This window comes from Rhinolophus sinicus, linkage group LG06, assembly GCF_036562045.2.
Source record: "Rhinolophus sinicus isolate RSC01 linkage group LG06, ASM3656204v1, whole genome shotgun sequence".
NCBI lineage: Eukaryota > Metazoa > Chordata > Mammalia > Chiroptera > Rhinolophidae > Rhinolophus > Rhinolophus sinicus.
This window is the reverse complement of record NC_133756.1, coordinates 122,234,805-122,255,167: the sequence shown is the minus strand read 5'-3', so window position 1 is coordinate 122,255,167 and position 20,363 is coordinate 122,234,805. Positions and strand designations below refer to the sequence as shown.

Here is a 20,363-nt window from a genome sequence, read left to right as displayed (position 1 = left end):
TACCACTGAAGACTATCCCACAGGTGGCTCTCATTTTCTGGATTCGATGCTTATCCCTGAGTAGATAGTCAAAGAGCAGGATTCAGGCTGAATTCTAAGATTCCCTAATCTCACCGTTTACAAAGTTACTGTCCCTAGTAGCCAGATTCAGAGTTGCTTTCATTGCCACAAACTGCTTGTCCTGCATTTTGTCTTTCTTGCAACTCCTAGCTCAGAAATTGAGTACCTACCCTGTGCTCAGCATTCAGCATTAGGCGTTCAATGTGAGTAAAAGAGACATGATCCTGCAGCCTCATGAGATTATGATCTGGTAGCAGGAACCATTGAGACTGTGAGTAAAGAGTGCTTGTATGTAATTACAAACTGATAAATGCTATGAAGATAAAGGAAGAGCGTATGAAATAGCATAACAAGGGTTTGATCGAGTCTGGGGAGACATGGAAGGCTGCCTTGGATATTCATTCCAAGCTACAATATTACAAGTAAGAATGAAGTAAATAAAGATTTGAGAGGGGAGGGAAGAGTACCCTAGTGAAAGAGTCATTATGTACAAAGGCACTGAGTGAGGTTGATGTATGCCAAACACAGGAAGTGCTCTTGGCATCTCAGATTAAATTCTAGTTTGCACTCACGGGTGCTTCCCATTGCCCACGTACTTCTAGGGTAAAAGTATTACAATTCATAAATCAAGCAAGTGAACCATGACTTCCAGTCCACATACACGTAAATGTGCCCGTGGGCTCACACAGGTATGTATATTATGGAGAAATACACCAATATGCAATGCATAGTCACAGGTAAATATACCTTCTCATGAGCACACCCTATGTCCACGTGTGTAAGCATACGCACTCAATACAGTCTGCTATAATTTTACCACACAATGGAGTGTAAAGATAAAAAAAACATTAATACTATATTCCTGTCAGGAAAAAAAAAGTGTCTTTGATAGAGGATACCACTACGGTAAAAGTGGCCATGGTTTGTGTTTAAACATCCTAGACTCAGTATTGGGGGTCCTTTCATGAACTGGGGGAAACAGAATCTCTCCCTGGAACCCAGGATACTTGGACCAACCTGTCTTTACCTTTTAGATACCAGTAAGTGGCTTAGAGATAAAACAGCTTTTGGGGACAACTTTCTCCCACTGTTTGAGGTTTCAACCTCTAGGAGAAGCATGAGATTTCACACTCCCTTCTCATCTCCACCTCCCCATTCCTCTAACTTTGTTCCCCATCAGTGGGATAGTTCTTGTCCAGATCAAAGGAATTGTTGTTTATGGTGCTGCTATGCTAGGGGAAACAAAGAGATACTCTTGTCTTTTTGCTTCCTGTAACTAGCAAAGCAAGAATTCTGGCGCTCCCTCTGACTGGGGAAGATGTACGGGTAGAATACAATCTCTAATTTCCATCCTGGAAAGACCAGGTAGGTCTGAGAAGAGAAAAAAAAAGGAAAAAATGTTGCTGCTTTTGTCTTTCATATGGGCAAGGGAAGAATGAAGGCTCATATGAAGGAAAGTCAGCTCACCAAGGCAGACAGCAGGTGGGCCTAAAAGTCCTGGCTAGGGAGGGGAGTGTTCATTTAAAGGACTCTCTTCTGTCCATATCCTCTTGAGAGACCCCTACAGTTGATGGGGCATTTAGGATCCTTGCTATAGCCTCATCAGTGACTGAACTCATCCCTGTGCCCAGCTCCCTGATGAAGCAGGTGAACTTCCAGGAGAAAGAGGTTCCTGGGTCAGGGACAGTCACTGTCCTCCACCTAGCAGCTAACATAGGGCCTAGCACATGGAAAGCACTCAGTAAATGATTGAATCACCATCAAATGAGGAGTGAGGAAATGAATGACTAAAGGAGAAAATGGTTGAGGAGACTAGGTAGATATGAATCAAATAGGGGATATAGCTCTACCAGAGCTTGTGCTTGGGGAAATAAAGACTGTTGGGGTTTGGGGAAGAGGAGATTCCTGCAGGCTTGATGTTACTGAAAGGGCAGGCCTCCCAAGACGGCCCATTTGTGGTCCCAGCTCTGATTCTCACACTGTCAGTGCTCCAAGACAAATAATTTGGGCCTTGGAAGAACCCCATACTAGAGGGTTGTGTGGGTGGACTATAGAAGTTAACACTTTTTGAGGTTTTCCTATATGCCAGGCTCTGTTCCAAGCTCTTTACACCTAAATGCACACAATAGTTCTTTAATGCAAGTCATATTATTATCCCTATTTTCCAGATGAGGAATACCGAAGCTAAGGAGAGGGGAAGTACACTGCTTACACTTACACAGCTTCTGCATAATACAGCCAAGATTTGAAATTAGACAATCTATTTCTGGAGCCTACACTCTTAGCTACTATGCTAAATCAAGTTAATGCTTTAATTTTCACCCATTTGAAAGGGGCAGAATTTGTGGTATTTAATTGTAATTTTTGCACCCCTGACTCTTGAAAATATCTTCACTGGATTGAAATACATTCTTTATCATATTCTACATATGAGTGTATATATATATATATATATATATGTGTGTGTGTGTGTGTGTGTGTGTGTGTGTGTGTATACACTAACACCATACTTCTTTAATTATTTTAACTTTGAAATATTTAATGACAAAAAGATCAATGCTTTACTCATTATGCCTTTGCAAAATCCCATTGTCTAATTTTGTTTATTTTTCTGAATACCCTTTATATTAGATGTAAAATTTCAGAAAAGGACAAATGTCATTTTGATTGGCTTCCCATTATATTTATAAATTAGAGGAAAATTGAGAAATGTATGAGATGGTCTTTTCTTTTAGAATAAGGAATGCTTCCATTCAAGTTTCATTTGTTTATAAAGAACTGTAGTTTCTTTATATAACTTTTACACATTTAGCTTTAGTTAAACATTAGATATTTTTTGGTTATTTTGAATGAATTTTTTTCCATTATATTTCCAGAATGGATATTGCTGTGGTGAAACTGTGCTGTCACTAGTTACATTACAAATTCTTATTTCAGAGAGAATTTTCATTGTTTCTCATACAGCAAACATATGCCTCCTTGATAGTCACAAAGCCTCCACTCTTCTAACATTTAAACCTCTTTTCTAAAAGCATAATTTGACTTGTTTTCTCAGTTTCAAAGTTTTAATATTTTAAAAACTATCTAGTTAAGGTTGATAAGTAAAATAAGAATACAAAAACACCCAGCAATAATCCCATTACCCAGATAGTACTACTAATACCATGATGGTGTCCTTTCACACATTTTACAAAACTGTGGCCATATTGTACATAGTGTTTTATAGCTTGGCTTTTTAACTTGATGATACGGCATGAAGCTTTCCCGCAACTTATTAAATTAGCCTTTTGTAACTCATTAGTTCAGTAAATATTTCTTGATCACTTACTATGTGTCAGAAACTGTGCTTCGTGCTAGGAATACAATGGTAAACAAGATAGATATGGTTCCTGCCCTAAGGAGCTTATAGTATAGTGGACATAACAGACCTCAAACAAACAAATAGAATAGGTAACACAGAGCGCTCACCAAAAATTAGGCACCGTTCTATAAGCTTATGCGTACTAACTCATTTAGTACTTAAAACAACCCTATAAGGTAGGTACTGTTTTTAAAACCATTTTACAAATGAGTAAACTAATGAAGTAGGAATATTTTTCTGTGAGTCCCCAAATGATGTAAATGATGTTGGATCTGCAGGCAGTTTCTGGGTGTGGGCCAGGATGGTGTCTCATGAAGCCGAAGAATGGACACACGAACCAGGGAGAGGCAAAGAGTTGTAAAGGAAGATAGTTTATTAGAAGCAGGAGAAGAGGTTGCAGCTCCTGAGCAGGAGGGAGTCCCGAATGGGGGGTGTCCAGTGTCTCAGTCGAGACAAAAGCTCTTACTTTTATACCTTCCTTTGCCTGTTTGGGGGAGGGGGCTGGTGCCTTCTAATGGAATTCATCTATCAGGTTTGTCCTGTTTGACCATCCTGAAGGGATTAACAACTAACCCATTCCTATCTATCAGATCTGCTCCTTTGTCCGGCCAAAATGGATTTGATATAATTTATTAACCTTAAGGAACGTTCTTGTGTCTTTGCCCTGGAGTGAAAGAGACATTCCAGAACCTGGAGTTTCAGGATATGGCTATTTTTTTGTTTATTCCACCAAGGACCGCCCTGTCTACCTAGGAACATACTAACTAACCCGTCTCACTAAGGCATAGGAATGTTAAGTGTCTAAGGCAATTCCTCTGGTATAGTAGCTCCAACTCCATTTTATAATGGCAAAAGCAGTTAGTAAATGGTGGAATGAGAACTGGAATTTGAACCAGGATTTCTAGAGGTCACACTCAATCTCTATTCGCTATTACTTTCTATTACATTAAAAATTTTGAGTTATGGGGCTGCAGCCGGTTGGCTCAGTTGATTAGAGCGCAATGCTCATACCACCAAGGTCGCTGGTTCAATTCCCACATGGGCCAGTGAGCTGTACCCTCCACAACTAGGTTGAAAACAATGACTTGACTTAGAGCTGATGGGCCCTGGATAAACACATTTTTCCCCAATAAAAAAAAAAAAAAATTGAATTAAAATACATTTCATACAGGAAATAAGGTAATTTGCTAGTGTATATAAGGGGAGCAAGGACAGATTTGTAGAGGGGTGGTCAGAGTGTATTTCACTGGAGGGAGTATTTATGCCAAAACTCAAAGAGTAAGAGGAAGCCAAACACTCAAAGAGCTAGGAGAAAAACATTTTAAACAGATGGGGAAGTATAAAAAAGGACGTCAAGTTTGGACAGAATTTGATACATTGGAAGAAAAAGAGAAAAAGGAAAGAAGGCTAGTGTGTTGTGGGGGAGGAAAAATAATTTCTCTCCTATCCTTCTGAATTCTTCTGGCTGGACTAATAAATTAACACGAGGCAGATTAACAGGAGAAAATGACCAAATTTATTACATATGCATGTACGAGGGGACCCAAGGACATATTGGGCAGTTGGGGCTTACATGTCATTCTGGACTGCTTAGAGGGAGGCAGGGGTCTGGGATTTCAAAGAGAAAGGAGGCAATTCACAGGTAGATGAGATGAGAAACAGCAAACACACGGTAAACAAATTCTTGCTGGGCCACCCAAACAATGGGACACAAAGGGGAGTTTGTCAGACTTTGCTTGATTCCTCTCTATCTGCTTCCCATAGTTTATATTATGCTAAGTTGACAGGTACCTTTCTTTAAGCAAGTTTTTTCTGCCTTAATTCCTTTAGGTAGTTCAAGTTTCTTTCTGAATCTTTTGTTTCTTAAAAGTAACCAGCTTAAAACAATCAATATACTAAAAAAGCATATTTTGGGGTAGCAAACTCTGTTTCTCCTTAGTGTCCAGAGAGCAGAGAGAATGACAGGAAGAATACTTCAAGATGAAGTGGGAAATATAGGTGAGTGCAAGATTGGGGCCCTCAATGGATTTGACTCTCATTTTATGTGGAGCATGAATGAGAGGGTGACAAGGGTGGAAGCCAAGTCCAGTAAGAAGACATCTGCAGTCATTCTAGTGAAACATGGTGTTGCCCTTAAACTAGAGTTCTCCACAGGGCATATGGCATGAAGTGGACAACCAAAAATATATTTTGGAGATAGAATTTGTAATCCTTTCTGGTAAGCTTGGATGTGCAAGATTAAGGGGAGGGAGACTTGAGGACTCATTTATTTATTCAGCTAATATTAATTGAACTCCCTCAGAGGCCAAATCCTGTGCTAGGTGCTGGCGATAGGAGGTGTTCTAGTCACAAAGCTCTCCCTTCACAGAATCAACAGAGAGGAGGGACAGGCACCAAGTAGTACAATTTCAAGCAAAGGGAGAAGCTGAGAAGAAAGTAAGGAGGATAAGGAGACCGAGATCCACAGCTGGACTCTTTTTGTGTGGTAATCAGAACGAACATCACTGAAGAGAGCATTTAAGCAGAGGTGATGAGTAGAAGGAGTTCACTAAGTGAACATCAGAAGCAAGAGTTCCCAGACATAAGGGGCATCAGTGAAAAAGCTGGCCGGAGCTTGGTGTGATCCAGGAACACAGGAAATCTGCTGTGACTGGAGCAGAAACTCAGGAGACGGAGTCAGTGAGGCAGCCAGGGGCCAAATTATTAGGGCATTTTGGCATTTAGATTTAATTCAAGTACAATAGGAAGATTTTTGGTGGTTTTAGGTGAAGAGGTGCGGTTAATTGATTACATTTTTAAAAGATCTCATTCACTACTTGTAGTATGTGCCTTGACAGATGTTTTTCTTTATTTGTAATGCAGGTGGCTGACTTAAGCACTTAAGTTTTGATTTCCCAGACATCCACTTCAAAGACTGCTATCTCCAAAAAAATTAAGAACAAACAAAACAAAACAAACCACTACATAGCCAGCCACAGGACTAGATAAAGAGCTAGGATGTCCCCCTCCCCTCTGATTTTTCCCTTGTTTTAGAGATCAGGGATCATTTTCATAACTGACCATTTGGTTAGCTTGTTTTTTCTCTTCCTGAAATGTAAATTCCTGCTCTTGTGTTTTAAATCCACCAATTAAGAGTGACCCCATGAAATGCTAGGCCCCCACCATTGACCCCCTAAAAAGCAGAACGCCAAGTCTGCGATCTCTCTCTCTCCCTCTCTGTCTCTCTCTCTCCCTCACCCCCCCACTCCCCCGTAACTTCACTGTGTGGCCCCAAATGAGCTGTGTAACTTCCAGAAGTTGTAAGTAATACGCCCTGTCTTTTTCAAAGTTTCCTGATGGTTATTGCTGAGGTTGTCTTGCAATCATGAAAACCACATGGCCAGTCCAGCTGCGAACCATATGTTGGTTATCAATGAGCTGAGATCGGCACAAAACTGTAGGGTATAGCAACTCTAATGGGCGAAAAAGGAAGCAGGAAAATCAGTTAGCAGGCTATTGCGTTATCGAAAGTATTGAGGTGATCAGATTCATGATATATTTTGAAGAAAAAGTCCATAATGCTTGCTGATAAATTAGAATTGTAAAGAGAGGATTCAAGAGTGATTCCTGTATTTGGGGCCTGAACAACTGGTTGAATGATAATCTTATTAGAAGGGAGAAAGGGACGGGAGGGAATGGCAAGTTTGAGATTCTATTCTGACATAGTCTTGGGGGTAAACATAGCTGGGCTCCAGAAAACTATTGGAGAAACAGGTTTGTGAAGAGTTGACTTCATTTACTGTTATGTATTATTCTATTTATCATGACAGCAAAGGATTCTAATAGACGCTTACTCCATATTCATGAATAAAGTAACCGAAAAATAAAAGGCCAACGTGAGGGGCAACAAGCATTTCTTTGACATCAGAAAGTATTGAGATTCTGGGAAGCACTGATTCAGGCAGAAATCCAAACAGTGTTCCCATTAGGAGGTGAAGACAAGGGGTAGTTATGAGAAAGGAAAGGGGAATAATTACATGAATAGAGGGATTTCTATTGGTGGTAATAAAGAAGGAATGTATTTCTACTGGTGCAACTAAGCAAGTTACTCTTTAGCTATGCACCATGGTGTTAGTTCTAAAGAATGTCTTTCGTTTTCAGTTCTGTATTCAGCATGTCTGCTTTCCTATTAGCTTTGCAAACAGTTGTTTGGAATATAATGTTGCTTTGGCTCAGTACAAAAGTTATTTTGCCCAGTTTAAACATTCCAAAGATTTGAGGAGTAAATTTTGCAAGGCAATTCCTCTGGGATGGCAGCTCTGATTCCTTTTTATAATTGCAAAAGCCTAAAACAGGGTGATCCTCAGAGTAAAAAAAAATAAATAAATAACTGCTGCAGGGATTAGAGGCTTTACCCTAGGGCCTTGAGTGGTCAAAACAATGTGTGGAGTGGTGCCTACCTGAGAGATTCCCTGTTTTCAGTTTTTACAGTTGAAATATGTCCCCTTCTAGGTGACAAAACTCCTCTTTGAATATACCTTAAATTTATTCATTGTTAAATCATAAAGACCTAAAGTCAAACTGTTACTTTCTTATAATTCCTCTTGTCTCAGCTCTAATCCTCTGAGAATTGAAATTATAGTTTATCTCTCTGAGAGCAACTTCGTTTACAAGTTCTTGGGAAACATGATGCTGTCTTTCTTAGAACCATGTAGATGGGTTACTCAGCCTGGTGGGCCTCAGAGATACAAGCTGCCTACAAGACCCCAGTGAGGCTGGATAAATGAATTATACACATCATCATTCTGTTCATGCAGAAATGGAACCTGTGGTCTGACTAGGCCATGGTTAGTAGACAGTAATTTAGTGGAAGACAGATAACTAGAATCAACACTTGGAATTGCAAGATAGTTCTACGGCTGCCTTTTCTACTCAACTATAGTCATTGATCCAACTCAGGTGGTCTGGTTTTTAACAGTGAAATAGGCTGATGCAAAACATGTTTCTAGATAGGAATATTAAACTTTTTTTCTATTGCTATTTAACTCAAATCATAAAGAGAGCCAACCTCAAGCAGGTGGTGGAGACCTCTGCCCTCCCCCCATTCAGATCTCTACTGTGACCTCATCACTGACATCATATCCCTAAGGCTGACCCTGGAAAACAGCAGCTGTCACCCCTGTGGGAGCCCAGTGGCTGCAGGGCTACACTGGGAGGTGGCGTCCGTGGTATGTGGATGAGAGGACATCACTGGACACTTACCTGTCCCTGGCCTCAGGTGTGCTCAGTGCTACATCTAGGCTTCTATAGGTCCTCAGGTGACCCTGCATCCGCTCTTGAGGAAATATGGCACAGGCTAGGGAAGAAGCAGGGGACAGCCACCTGGTGTCTGGTTGTGAGCCATCATCCCATGTCATCAGAGTGTCTGTCAAGACTGCACAAGACTGCCAGGAATTTACGCTGGCAGAAAATAGCAGCATCCACCACTTTAAGAAACAGATCTCCAAACGCTTTCACTGTGACATTGACCGACTAGTGCTCATCTTCACCGGAAAGATCCTCCGGGATCAAGACATACTGAACCAACGAGGCATCCTTGATGGAACTACGGTCCACTTGGTGGTGAGGACCCCTTTGAAAGGAACTCTGCCCAGTCCCAGAAGTCTGCCAGACCCCACAGGCCACTGTACCCATCGTTCTGAACCCTCCATCTCAGAGAGTGCTGGGATACTAGCCAGGCTAGGCCGGCTTGCCCGGAGCTCACCTGATCTGCCTGACTTCCTTAGCCAACTGGCTAAACTCCTGACGGCTGCGCCCCAGCCTGTGGTGCAGTTCTTGGAAGAACCTCTGGTTCAAGGCCTGGCAAATGAGAAACCAGCCAATACCAGTCATGTTCCTGAATTCTCAAGGCCAGTAAAAAAACTCGAGCCAGCCTTTAAGGCTCTGGAAAACTTGCAGAACCCAGCCCAGCAACAGGAGCCCCTGCAAGCAGACAAGCGGGGGCTAGAGGCTTTGAAGGCAGTGCCAGGTGGTGATAATGCTATGCGTCCGGTCTGCTCTGATATCCAGCAGCTCATGTTCTTCACTCTGGCCCCACTGGTTGCTTCCAAAGGCAATAACCCAGGTTTAGAGCTTTGCAGAGGTGAGGCCAATGCTCACAGCAGTACTGACACCACTGCTGCCATCCCCAAAGTCTCTGCCCCTGCCAGGCCATTGGCACAGGAGGTCAGGGCAGGAGTAGTTACCCAGGCCAGGGGCATGGCGTCAGACAAGGCCAATTCAGAGTGCAGGACCAGTATGCTGGATATTTCCTCCCAGGATGGCCAGCAGGCCATAGGGAAAGCTACTCTAATCAGTCAGCTGAGACCCTCACCCTCTACCTTACGTAGATCCTTGCACGTCCTCCAACAAAATCCAGCTCTGTTACACCAGCTGGCCACTGGCAGCCCCCTGCGACATCATATACCACTACTTCCCATCCTCACCAACCCACGAGCACTGCAGGCATTGATACAGATAGAAAAGGGCCTGCAGGTACTGTCCAGGGAAGTGCCTGGACTGGGGCCTTGTCTGTGGGGCCCAGGTAGACCACACAGGGCTACAGGAGTCCCTGAAACTAGGGGTGGAGGACATGGTCACAGAGCAGACCTTGAGCAACCCACGTTGGCCGTTCTTCAGCTCCTCCATGCACTGGCCTGCTCCCAGTCTACCCAATGCTCACTGTCCTCACCCCCCCTCACTGAAGGCCACTACCAGCAGGAACTGGAGCATCTGAAGGCCATGGGCTTCGCTAATCATGACGCTAACCTGCAGGCCCTGATAGCCACAGGTGGAGACATCCACGCTGCCACTGAGAGACTACTGGGGGAACCGGAGGCCTAGGTCCCTCCAGCTGATGCCTTCAATGCACCACCCCATGCAGAGGGAGGAAAAGGAAGGGGAAGGGGGACGGCAGGCGTAGTACCTTATTTTGGGAATTCCTCCTCCTCAGATCATGTGCACAATGGAATAGCCCTCCCCCAATACCCAAGCCTGCTCTACATTAAAAAGATTGCTTGCATCTCGTGTAATGTCGATTTGCGGGTAGGTGGGCAAAGAGAATGTTTTATGGGAGGAGAGATTGATCATGTTAAATGGTCTTGGATTTGGGTTTCATCTCATATCCTCAATCTCAAAGTGTTTTCCAAATTTGAACATGAGGTAGAAAATCCTGAGTATTTTTACTCCTGCTTAATTGGCAACCCAGTTCCCCACCAACATTACCATCATCACCATGAGCCACCTCTATTCCAACTCCAGAGTGACTCTGAAGGAATCCTGACTTTTCTCCCCCAGGAAGCCATGACTTTCTTTATGGCCTCTGGAAGCCACCCACTCTGACCATGTTTCTCTGTCTTTTGAGCCAGTCTCTTGTTATTGCAGAAAAGATGCTTAACTTTCCTCTCAGCTAGGGTTCTTTCTTTGATAATGGCCTGTGCTAAGATCCTGCTCTTATGAGGTCCACCTCCACTACTGAAGCTCCAGCCTCTCCTCCTACACAGGCTTCTTCCCTTTTGCTGCAAAATGCTTGAGTCTGCTGCCCTATCGATTACTAAACTTTCTCTCTCTCTTTTATATCTGAATTTCTTGAAAGTGTCTGCCCTTCCAGTGATATGTTTCACCATCATCTGCAGAGACTTATCCCCAATACAGTGCAGAAGCTTTCTCTAAACTGTTTCTCACTCCTCATTTTCCCAAATTTTTCTACGGAAATTCATATACTGACTTTTCTTTAAGCTGCTTCATTTAGCCTACTTTTTAAAATCCATTGTCTTATAGAGTGGGGCTTCCTGAGAGTATATTACTCCAATTTTTTCTTTCTTTAACCTTCAAAGAGTTTGGCTCTTTCCTTTGTTCTGCTCTTACTTCTATGTACCTGGTTTCAAAATCTGAGTCTACTTGTACTTTCCACAGCTTAGTAGCCTTCCCTTTGGGTCCCGGAGGAACTTCTGGCTCAGCATGCCCCAACATAGCTTAGTATCTTTCCCCTGACCCCATTTCTACTCTAAGTTCTGTGTTCCCTTTGTCTTAGTGAAAGTCATCAATACTTTCCCAATCTACCCATTCTCTTCTGTAAACCTCTGCTCTATCAGTGAGGTGACTCATAGTGTAGGCATATGGAGCATTCCTCTTCTGGTTCGTAACTTTCCCAAGGTCACACAGTTTGTGAGTGACAGAGATGAAGAAACCTCAGCTCTTTGATTCCCAAGTTTGTGCTTTTAGCTTTACACAGCCACACAGCCAGAATCAATCAGTTCCCATGAAATTGTTACCAAACAAAGGGTATGAGGTGAAGCCCATCACACACAGAAGCCAAAGGAGGAGGCAACAGGTTTTCACAGATTTATTCCTCAGGCAGCCAAAGGAGGAGACCCAAGATAAGGCTCAGATCAGTCTGCCCTGGACAAAGGCTTGGAGAAAGTTTAATGGATGATGTTTGGAAGGGCTATACATATTTATTAATTCTAATTCAATAGCTGGGATTGGATAGTCTTGGAACTAAGTTATCTAAGGTAAGGAATGTGGAAAGCGCAAGAGAGAACAAAAAAAATTCCAGTCTGGTGGAATTTGATTAATCAGGTCTTTGTCCAAATTTGGTCCCTGCACTGGATCTTCCATACTGATGAACCCCTCGCTTCTTAATGGTCTCCTGTTGGTAAAAGCAGCATCTCTGCTAGTTGAGTTCTGTGACTCTTGGTTCCACTGTGCTCTTGAGGTCAGCTCAGGGTCATTTAGCTGCTCACTGCACCTGCCTAAGCCTCTGGAACCAGTCTCATCTGGGTTAGTCTGGTGGTCTCCAGATCGCTGTGAGGAGGCCTATTGTTATCTTCTGAAAAACACTAAAAATACTAGAGGAAAGAAAGAAAAAATAAAGTAATAATACTTTTAAAAATGGCTATCAGGGTCTGGTTTCAGTGCCAGAGCCCAATTTTAAAGTCAGTGAGTAAAAAGTATGTCCTGTGCTGCCCTGACACAGAGACAGGACAAATACATTTTCCAACCTTTTAGGAGTTTAGAATCTCGTTTAGAGAGGAACAGCTCAGAGAATAATCTAAGTCACCATGAGGAAATGACCTATGCCTACTTATCGTAGGCACAAATCGAATATATTCCGGCTTATTGCTCGTGTTGTTAGCAATGAAAATCAAAGTGGCAGTCAGTAGGAGACAGAGAGGGGTGGTAGGGAGAGTTTCCTCAGGGTTCGGAGGGAAGAATTTGTTTTTTGTTTAAATCCTACATATACAAGAAAGTGTGTGTGTGTGTGTGTGTTCTTTATAAGAGAAATAGACTTGGAAGTAGTAAGATGGGACAATTCTAGGTCTCTGATAGTCTATGAAGATGGACTATGATATTGGGGAAAACTTGGCAGGATGGCTCCTCAGGGCCTCACCAGTGCTGAATCACTTAAAATTCAGATCAAAGGGTCTCAGCACAAATTAAAAGCTAGACTCAGGGCAAAAAGAAACAAGGATATCCAATAGGGCAAGATTCAATGGTTAGGCTCATTGTAAATGCTTCTCTGAAATTTGTCAATCGCACTGATTCATATGCCAAAGCGTGAGTCACCTCAAATTCTTCTATGAGAAGGGTTGCTAAGGGCTCTAGCAGGGCCAGGCTCACAGAGCAGGCTGCGTCATCTGTACATACTTGATGGTTTGTGACTTCTGTGTATCCTGAAAAGTTGAACTCCTTTTTTGTGTGCACTTAAGAATGGATGATACTGAACACTGTTGTGATCAGGGAATTATCACCTTGGGAAATCTTGCTTTCTTCCATTAACCACTAACTTCACTTTACTTCAGCCTTGAGTTAAAACTGAAGATTCTTAACACACACACGGACACAAAGACCCTTTCAGAGGTGGTGGATATGTGTAATACCTTGACTGTGGTGATGGCATCACAGGAGTACGCATATGTTCAAACTCATCACATTGTATACACTGAACATGTACAGTGTTTGTATATCAATTTTACACCAATAAAGATGTTAAAAAAACTGATTGAGATTGATCCATCACTGTTTCAATACAAATTAATTCATAAAACTTTTGAGGGCTGCACATATATTTTGACCCTGGTCTGGCTTTTGAGGCCTCTAGGAATTGAATCAGACATGACTGGCTCTGGCCCATGACAGCTCCCTGAATGTGAACTTGCCTCTACAGCTAGACTTGGAGTTCTCCGTGGCCAGAACGGACACTTCTCCTTTTGTCTCACCCATGGACTGGGTGATACTCCTTCCTCTAATTGTATTCCTCAGTAAGAAAAGCTCCCTTCCCTCCATCCTTGTCCTTGTGAATATGCCTTCGTCTGATCAGCCCAATGTAATATAAACAAAAATCAAATTATTAAGTACCTACTGTGTGCCAGACATTATGCTTGACACTTAATACACATTGTCATTACTCATCACAACAGCACAATGAAGATATCATTCATTAATTTATTAATTAAAAAAAAATATGACATATACCTACATGGTCCATAGCATTTTTCCATAATATTTAATAAATGCTTATTAACTATATGTAGGAAAGAAATGAGACTCCTGCAGTGATGAAGTTTTAGAATGCTAATGAATAAATTGATCAAGAAGTAAATACATAAATAATACAGATTATTTTCAGTCAGGAAAATGTAATAAAACATTGCATACTTTTATAAATTTAAGGATTGTTAACCAAATACTATCAACTACACCAATTTTTATTGAGTGCTTGATTTACATCCTGCACAATAATAAACACTTTACTAAAATTGGGGTTCATTAAGTGGCATGACCTAATTTATACAACTACTTGTAGATAAGGAAGTCAAGATTTAAGCTTAATGTTATTTGGATCCAGATATCACATTTCTTTCCATTATAAAATACCAGGTAATATATGAGATATTGTCCATATAAATGCATAACCTTAGACTATTAGCCTCTCTGAATCACAGGCTCTTAATTGAAAATAAATAAATAAATAAAAAAAGAAAAGAAAATGCAGATAATAACAACCATATTTTTGAATAATTGGAAGGCGTGTTTATGGACTTATTTGTGTATTTTATTTTATTTCAACTTTTTCATTTTTCAGTTACAGCTGACAATATTATATGAGTTTCAGGTATACAGGATAGTGGTTAGACATTTATATAACTTACGAAGTGATCCCCTCAGTTAGTCTAGCACCTACCTGGCTCTATACATAGTTATTACAATATTATTGACTATGTTCCCTATGTTATACTTTATATCCCCATGACAATTTTGTTTATTTGTGTATTTTAGAACTGAAGTTATTAAGACAATGAAAGATGATTTTAAAAGGCACTTGGACAATGAGCAGGCTTCCCTGAATCCTTAATAAGGAATTACTTTATGGCTAAAAAGAAAGATTTCAACATGGAAGGCAAAAGAGGTAGAGAAAATAAAGTTTTAATGAGCATTATTTATATTCCAAGCACTGTCTAAATATTTTAGAGTTGTTATATAACATAGTTACCATGATAACCCTATGAAATGATATAATACAAAACAGCTCTAAAGAGATTATAACTTGGCTAATTATATTTAGACAGCTTACATAGCTTTCTCATATTTATTTGTTGAGCATGTTACATGTTAGGTGCTGTCTTAAATATTTTATAGTCATTAATTTATTTATTCCTCATCACAGCATTAAGAGATAGATATCATTATCCTCCCTTTAACAGTTTGCCAAACTGAGGCATAGAAAGATTTATCGACATGCTCAATGCCACAAAACTAGTAAGCAGAGGAACCAGGATTCAAATCCAGACACTCTGGCTTTAGAACTTGTTTGCTTAATCACTACTCAAAGTATTAGAACTCAGATTCAATTTAATTAAATTGTTTTTTCTCTTTTCTACTTAGACTCACAGTAGAATATCCCCACCATGAAACCAAACTCCTTTCAACAACAAGAACTGACTTACTCTTTGGTAATTTTGAGACAAAATTAGAAATATTATCACCTGTCTGGGCTATTCAGAGTTGCTCAAGAGCCTCAGGAATAAGATATTTCAATGTAATTATTGATATCTCCAATTTATCTGGACTTTCCTTTTCTTTCCAGAGCTTTATCCCATGTAAACACATTCCTCTTTTGTCAGAGGTCTCCGACCATGTACATGTATCTAGACAGCTACCATATACATGTATTCTCATAATTCTGCTCAGCATTCAGATTGAAATCTTTCTCAAATGAAGCAGTCTTAGAAGTCGAGCCCGAATCTCCTTGGTCCTAGCCCCATAGATGATTGGGTTGAGCACAGGAGGCACCAGCACATAGAGATTAGCCAGAAAGATGTGCACATGCTTGGGGACTTGGTGTTGGCCAAAACGGTGGGTGAGGAAAGAGAAGAAGGCAGGAATGTAGAAGACCAGGATGACTGTAAGGTGGGAGCCACAGGTACTCAGAGCTTTGTGTTGGGCATCGCGAGATGGAAGACGAAAGACAGCATGGAGGATAAAGCCATAGGAGATAGCGATGAGAATAGAGTCCAGACCCATGGCCAACAGGGCCACAGTTAGCCCATAGACAATATTGACAGTGATGTTGGCACAGGCCAGTCGAGCAATGCCCATATGCTCACAGTATGTGTGTGCCATGACGTGGTGCTGACAGTAGGGCAGTCGCCTCAACAAGAAGATGAAGGGGGAGACAATGGCCATACTACGGAATATCCCAACAATGCCAATTCTGCCTATGATAGTATGGTTGAGGATGACTGTGTATCTCAGTGGCTTACAGATAGCCACGTATCGATCAAAGGCCATGGCAAGAAGAACCGAGGACTCCAGAGCATAGATGGAATGGACACAAAACATCTGGGCCAGGCATCCACTGAAGGAAATCTCACCAGCATGGAGCCACAAAATGGCCAGCATTTTGGGCACAGTGGTGGAGCTGAGAGCCAGGTCAGTGAGTGAGAGCAGGCAAAGGAAGAGGTACATGGGTGCATGAAGTGCATTGTCCATGGCAATGACCAGGATGAGGGCAGCATTCCCAGCCAGTGCTACCACATACATGGTACAAAAGGGGATGGCAATCCAGATATGGGCCCACTCCAGCCCTGGGATCCCTGTCAGGAAGAGAGTGACTGGGAGACCGTCATCACTAATGTTGGAAGCTGACATTCTTCCTGGCAAATAAAGGGCTCTATCCAAAGGGTGATGGTACGTCTGTCCTGTAACATCAGGTATTTTGTTCATTCACATAAAATGATTACCTATCTGTGAATCATCTATTTTAGACTGAGACAAAATATTTATCACTCTTAACTTGTTCAAGAATCTTAAGAAATACTATTATATTTAATCCATTTTTATCATCTGCCATTTTCTATATTCAAAATTCATGTTTTGACTTCTATGTTCCAAGCACCAAGCTAAGAATTTAAGCATTCATCCTGTCTATCCCTTCCAGACTTATCACCCACCACATCCTGCCCGTCATTCATCCTCTTTTGTACTCATAGGTCTAGAAAAATTGCTTGCCTCTTTTTTTTAGTTTATGCTATTCCATTTGCTCAAGGTGCCTTCCTTCCTTCCTTCCTTCCTTCCTTCCTTCCTTCCTTCCTTCCTTCCTTCCTTCCTCCCTCCCTCCCTCCCCCTCCCTCCCTCCCTCCCTCCTTCTCTCCCTCCCTCCCTCCCTCCCTCTCTCCCTCCCTCCCTCCCTTCCTTCTTTCTTTCACCTCCCTAGTTTCTAAATATCGGGCAAGTGCCTCAGACTCCCAGAAACCTTTCATCTCTCTCATCTAGTCCTTAGTCATCTTTATATTTTTTTATTGACCCACTACTTTGCAAAATCCTACTGAGCTGGGAACTATGTCTTTATACAATTGGAGCCACCACACAACATGGCTGTGTCTATATCTAGAAATTTTTATCACTATTCACGAAAATAATCAATTTTGATAACTCTTAATAAAACACCATTCTTGCCTTAATGCCATAATGTTTATTTACTTATTCTGTGTTTGTAACATATCTACTCAGGTATACATCAAATGACTTATTTTTATATCTCAGCCAAAGTGCCTTTAAAGAGTCTAGGCAACCTGAACCCACTCAAATGACTCATGACTGATTAGCTGCAGTATTTTGAGCACACACGTGGGTACAATGGAAGAAAGCAAGAATGCATCAGACATGCTAGAAGACAGCACTGCTAACTATGGCAAAGCCAGCTTAAAGTACTGTATGCCCACCAGTGTAATGGTTGGATTAATGGCCAGTTCAGAATGTCAAGTGCTGATAGAGGCAGATTGAGGGAGGGAGTGGAATATCCTGGACTTCACCAACAGTAGACATTCTGGAAGAGTGAGTTTTGTTGTTGTTGTTGTAGAGAGCTAGTACTAGGTATATCCTCCCTCAGTAACATTGTACACCTAAGAGAATCCTTTGTAGGATACCTGGAATCCTGAATTTTTGTCCTGATTCTATCACAAGAGTGTTATATGACCTTGAAAAAATTCTTTCCCTTCTCTGGGAAGTCTAGATTTATAAACAACTCTGGTATCCTAGACTCAGCTTTTCTACCTAGTTACTATTTGGCATTGGATAAATCCCATGATATTTTTCAAGACTTAATTTTCTCATTTATAAATTGGAAATGACACTACTTGGCTTTCTTATCTCACACGGTTTTTGCGGTTGAGAAAGAGTAAAGTATATGGAATTAAAAAGTTTGGACACCAAAAAGAATGTCATCCCCATTTTTATAAGCTCTTTGTCCCATAGCCTCATATGGTAGCAATATAAAGGATAATATCATTCTCACCTCTGTCTTACCAAGTAGAAGTCCAGGTTTAGAGAAGTGAACTGATGTAATCCAGATCGCAAAGCATGTTACTGTCAGAACTAAAATTAGGTCTCACGTCTCCTGATTCAACATTTGGTTTTTTTTCATTTCATTTAACTTTCCATTGATATGACCAATACTTGAATTCCAATCTTTTTCTTGCCAGGCACTATAATATCAGTATCTAATGCTGCAATCACTTTACTCATCTGGATTCCAAAAGCACATATAAAAGTGGAGAGCCCCTCTGACTTTCCGGTAGACTTTTACTGATGGCCCCAGGCACTAGAGGAAAGAAGCTTGGGTGGTGATGAGTGGGGAGCTGGAGTCACTATCATCTTCTCTTCACATTTTCCCCCAGACTATCCTGCAAAGGAAGATTTCAAATACACATCATAGTTGTTATGAGGAAACTTCTACTTTGAGCACTCTGAGCACCTGTGGATGTGAGTACCAGAAAGATTAGGTATAAGCAAGGTTTTTTTCCAGGGAAATGAATAGGGAAAAGACAGTGAGCTGAAGCATTACTCTGGGTGAAATGGGGCATCCTCCCTAATTTGTCCCACTCAGCCTTGTCTCTGGGTAAGTATGATGGTTAAGTTTTTCAGCTCTCCCTCTGAGACCTAGACTTCAATAAGTGAACTCTAAGTTCTTTCAACACAGATTTTTGGGGAATTTGATTTCAAGAACATACCTGTATGAATGACGTGTGTTCACAAGTTGAGCACACAGGTTGGAGCTCTGTGATGGGTGTCATACATGAGTGTGAGGCTGTGTGGGACAGTGGGTGGCGGAGTAATAGCTTGTGCAGGTGATATATACCTGAATACAATGGTTTGGTTAGGGATATGAAAGCTGTGTTTTTGTGCAGGTTGTATAGGTGTGATTTGGGGGATAATGAGATGTTGAAATGTCTGGGTTGAAGTGGGGTCTAAGTTGAAATGTGTAATCTGTCCTCAGTTTTGTGAGCTCAATGAGTGTCTTCAGTGTAGCTCTGGGTTCCAGCCTCGACTGGTCAAGGGGATTAGTAAGTGAGATTATTTATTGGCTCTCTGTGGCACTCTGGTAGGAAGACCCAAGGGGTTTGCTCTAGGGATTTGGGCCATGGTGCTTATTCTTAAGGAGAGAATAAGAAGGGATTGAAAATGGGAGGAGGAAATGAGGAAGGAAAATTTTCCATAGGGAATTTCAAGAAAAGTGGAAATTGTATTTGGTAATTTTTATGTCTATTTTCCCTTCTGTTATCTTACTTTCTCTTTATCTCTCTCCTTTCCTCCTTAATACTGTGCATCTCACTGAATTTACACATATCATGGGTTCATGGTATTTTGTGTGTACAGTGCGTCTATACACTACATGCAAACAGAGTGCAAGAAATGGCTGTGGATATTCTTCTGCTCCATTGTCCCATTAGCCTTCATTTCACAAAACATAAGTTCAAAAATAAAGTATTAAGAATGTCAAGAACATGTCAACAGAACATTTAACCAAACACAGGAATCTCTGAGCATGGGCCTGATGCTACTTCCCATGTTTCATGCCCACAAAGCTAGACCTGAGAGTGAATATTTGTCTTTTAGTCAGATCCCCTCACATCCTTTGACATTAGCCATACATCCAGTCTTTGCACCAAGGATTCCTTCAAACAAAGCCTTCAAAGTGTCACATTCTTTTCCCTTTTACATGCAATAGTCCTCCTTATTCATGCGGGATATGCTTCAGGACCCACCCTTCCACCATGGATGCCCGAAATCACGGATAGTACCAAACCCTATATACACTATACTTTTTCCTATACATTCCCACCTGTGATAAAGCTTAAGCTACCCTTGAGCTTTGGAGCCATTATTAAGTAAAATAATGGTTACTTGAATACAAGAACAATGTGATAGTGCTACAGTTGATCTGATAACCGAGACAGCCACTAAGTGACCAATGGGAAAGTAGTGAATACATCGTGAATGTGCTGGACAAAGGGATACTTCAGATCCCCAGTGGGACAGAGTGGGATGATGCAAGATTTCACCATGTTATTCAGAACGGTGTGCAATTTTAAACTTACGAATTGTTTATTTATGGAACTTTCCATTCAAGATTTTTCAGACC

At 41.3% G+C, this 20,363-nt stretch overlaps 2 protein-coding genes across 2 annotated transcripts; one reads left to right on the top strand and one right to left on the bottom strand.

Moving 5' to 3' along the window:
* The first annotated feature begins 8,746 nt into the window (after positions 1 to 8,746).
* On the top strand, positions 8,747 to 10,282 carry LOC109436924 (ubiquilin-1). Its single transcript, XM_019715804.2, has one exon. The coding sequence runs from the start codon at positions 8,747 to 8,749 to the stop codon at positions 10,280 to 10,282; it is 1,536 nt and encodes a 511-aa protein (XP_019571363.2).
* Positions 10,283 to 15,634: 5,352 nt separating this feature from the next.
* Positions 15,635 to 16,591, bottom strand: OR52D1 (olfactory receptor family 52 subfamily D member 1). The gene has a single exon (XM_019715832.2). The coding sequence runs from the start codon at positions 16,589 to 16,591 to the stop codon at positions 15,635 to 15,637; it is 957 nt and encodes a 318-aa protein (XP_019571391.2).
* Positions 16,592 to 20,363: the final 3,772 nt, after the last annotated feature.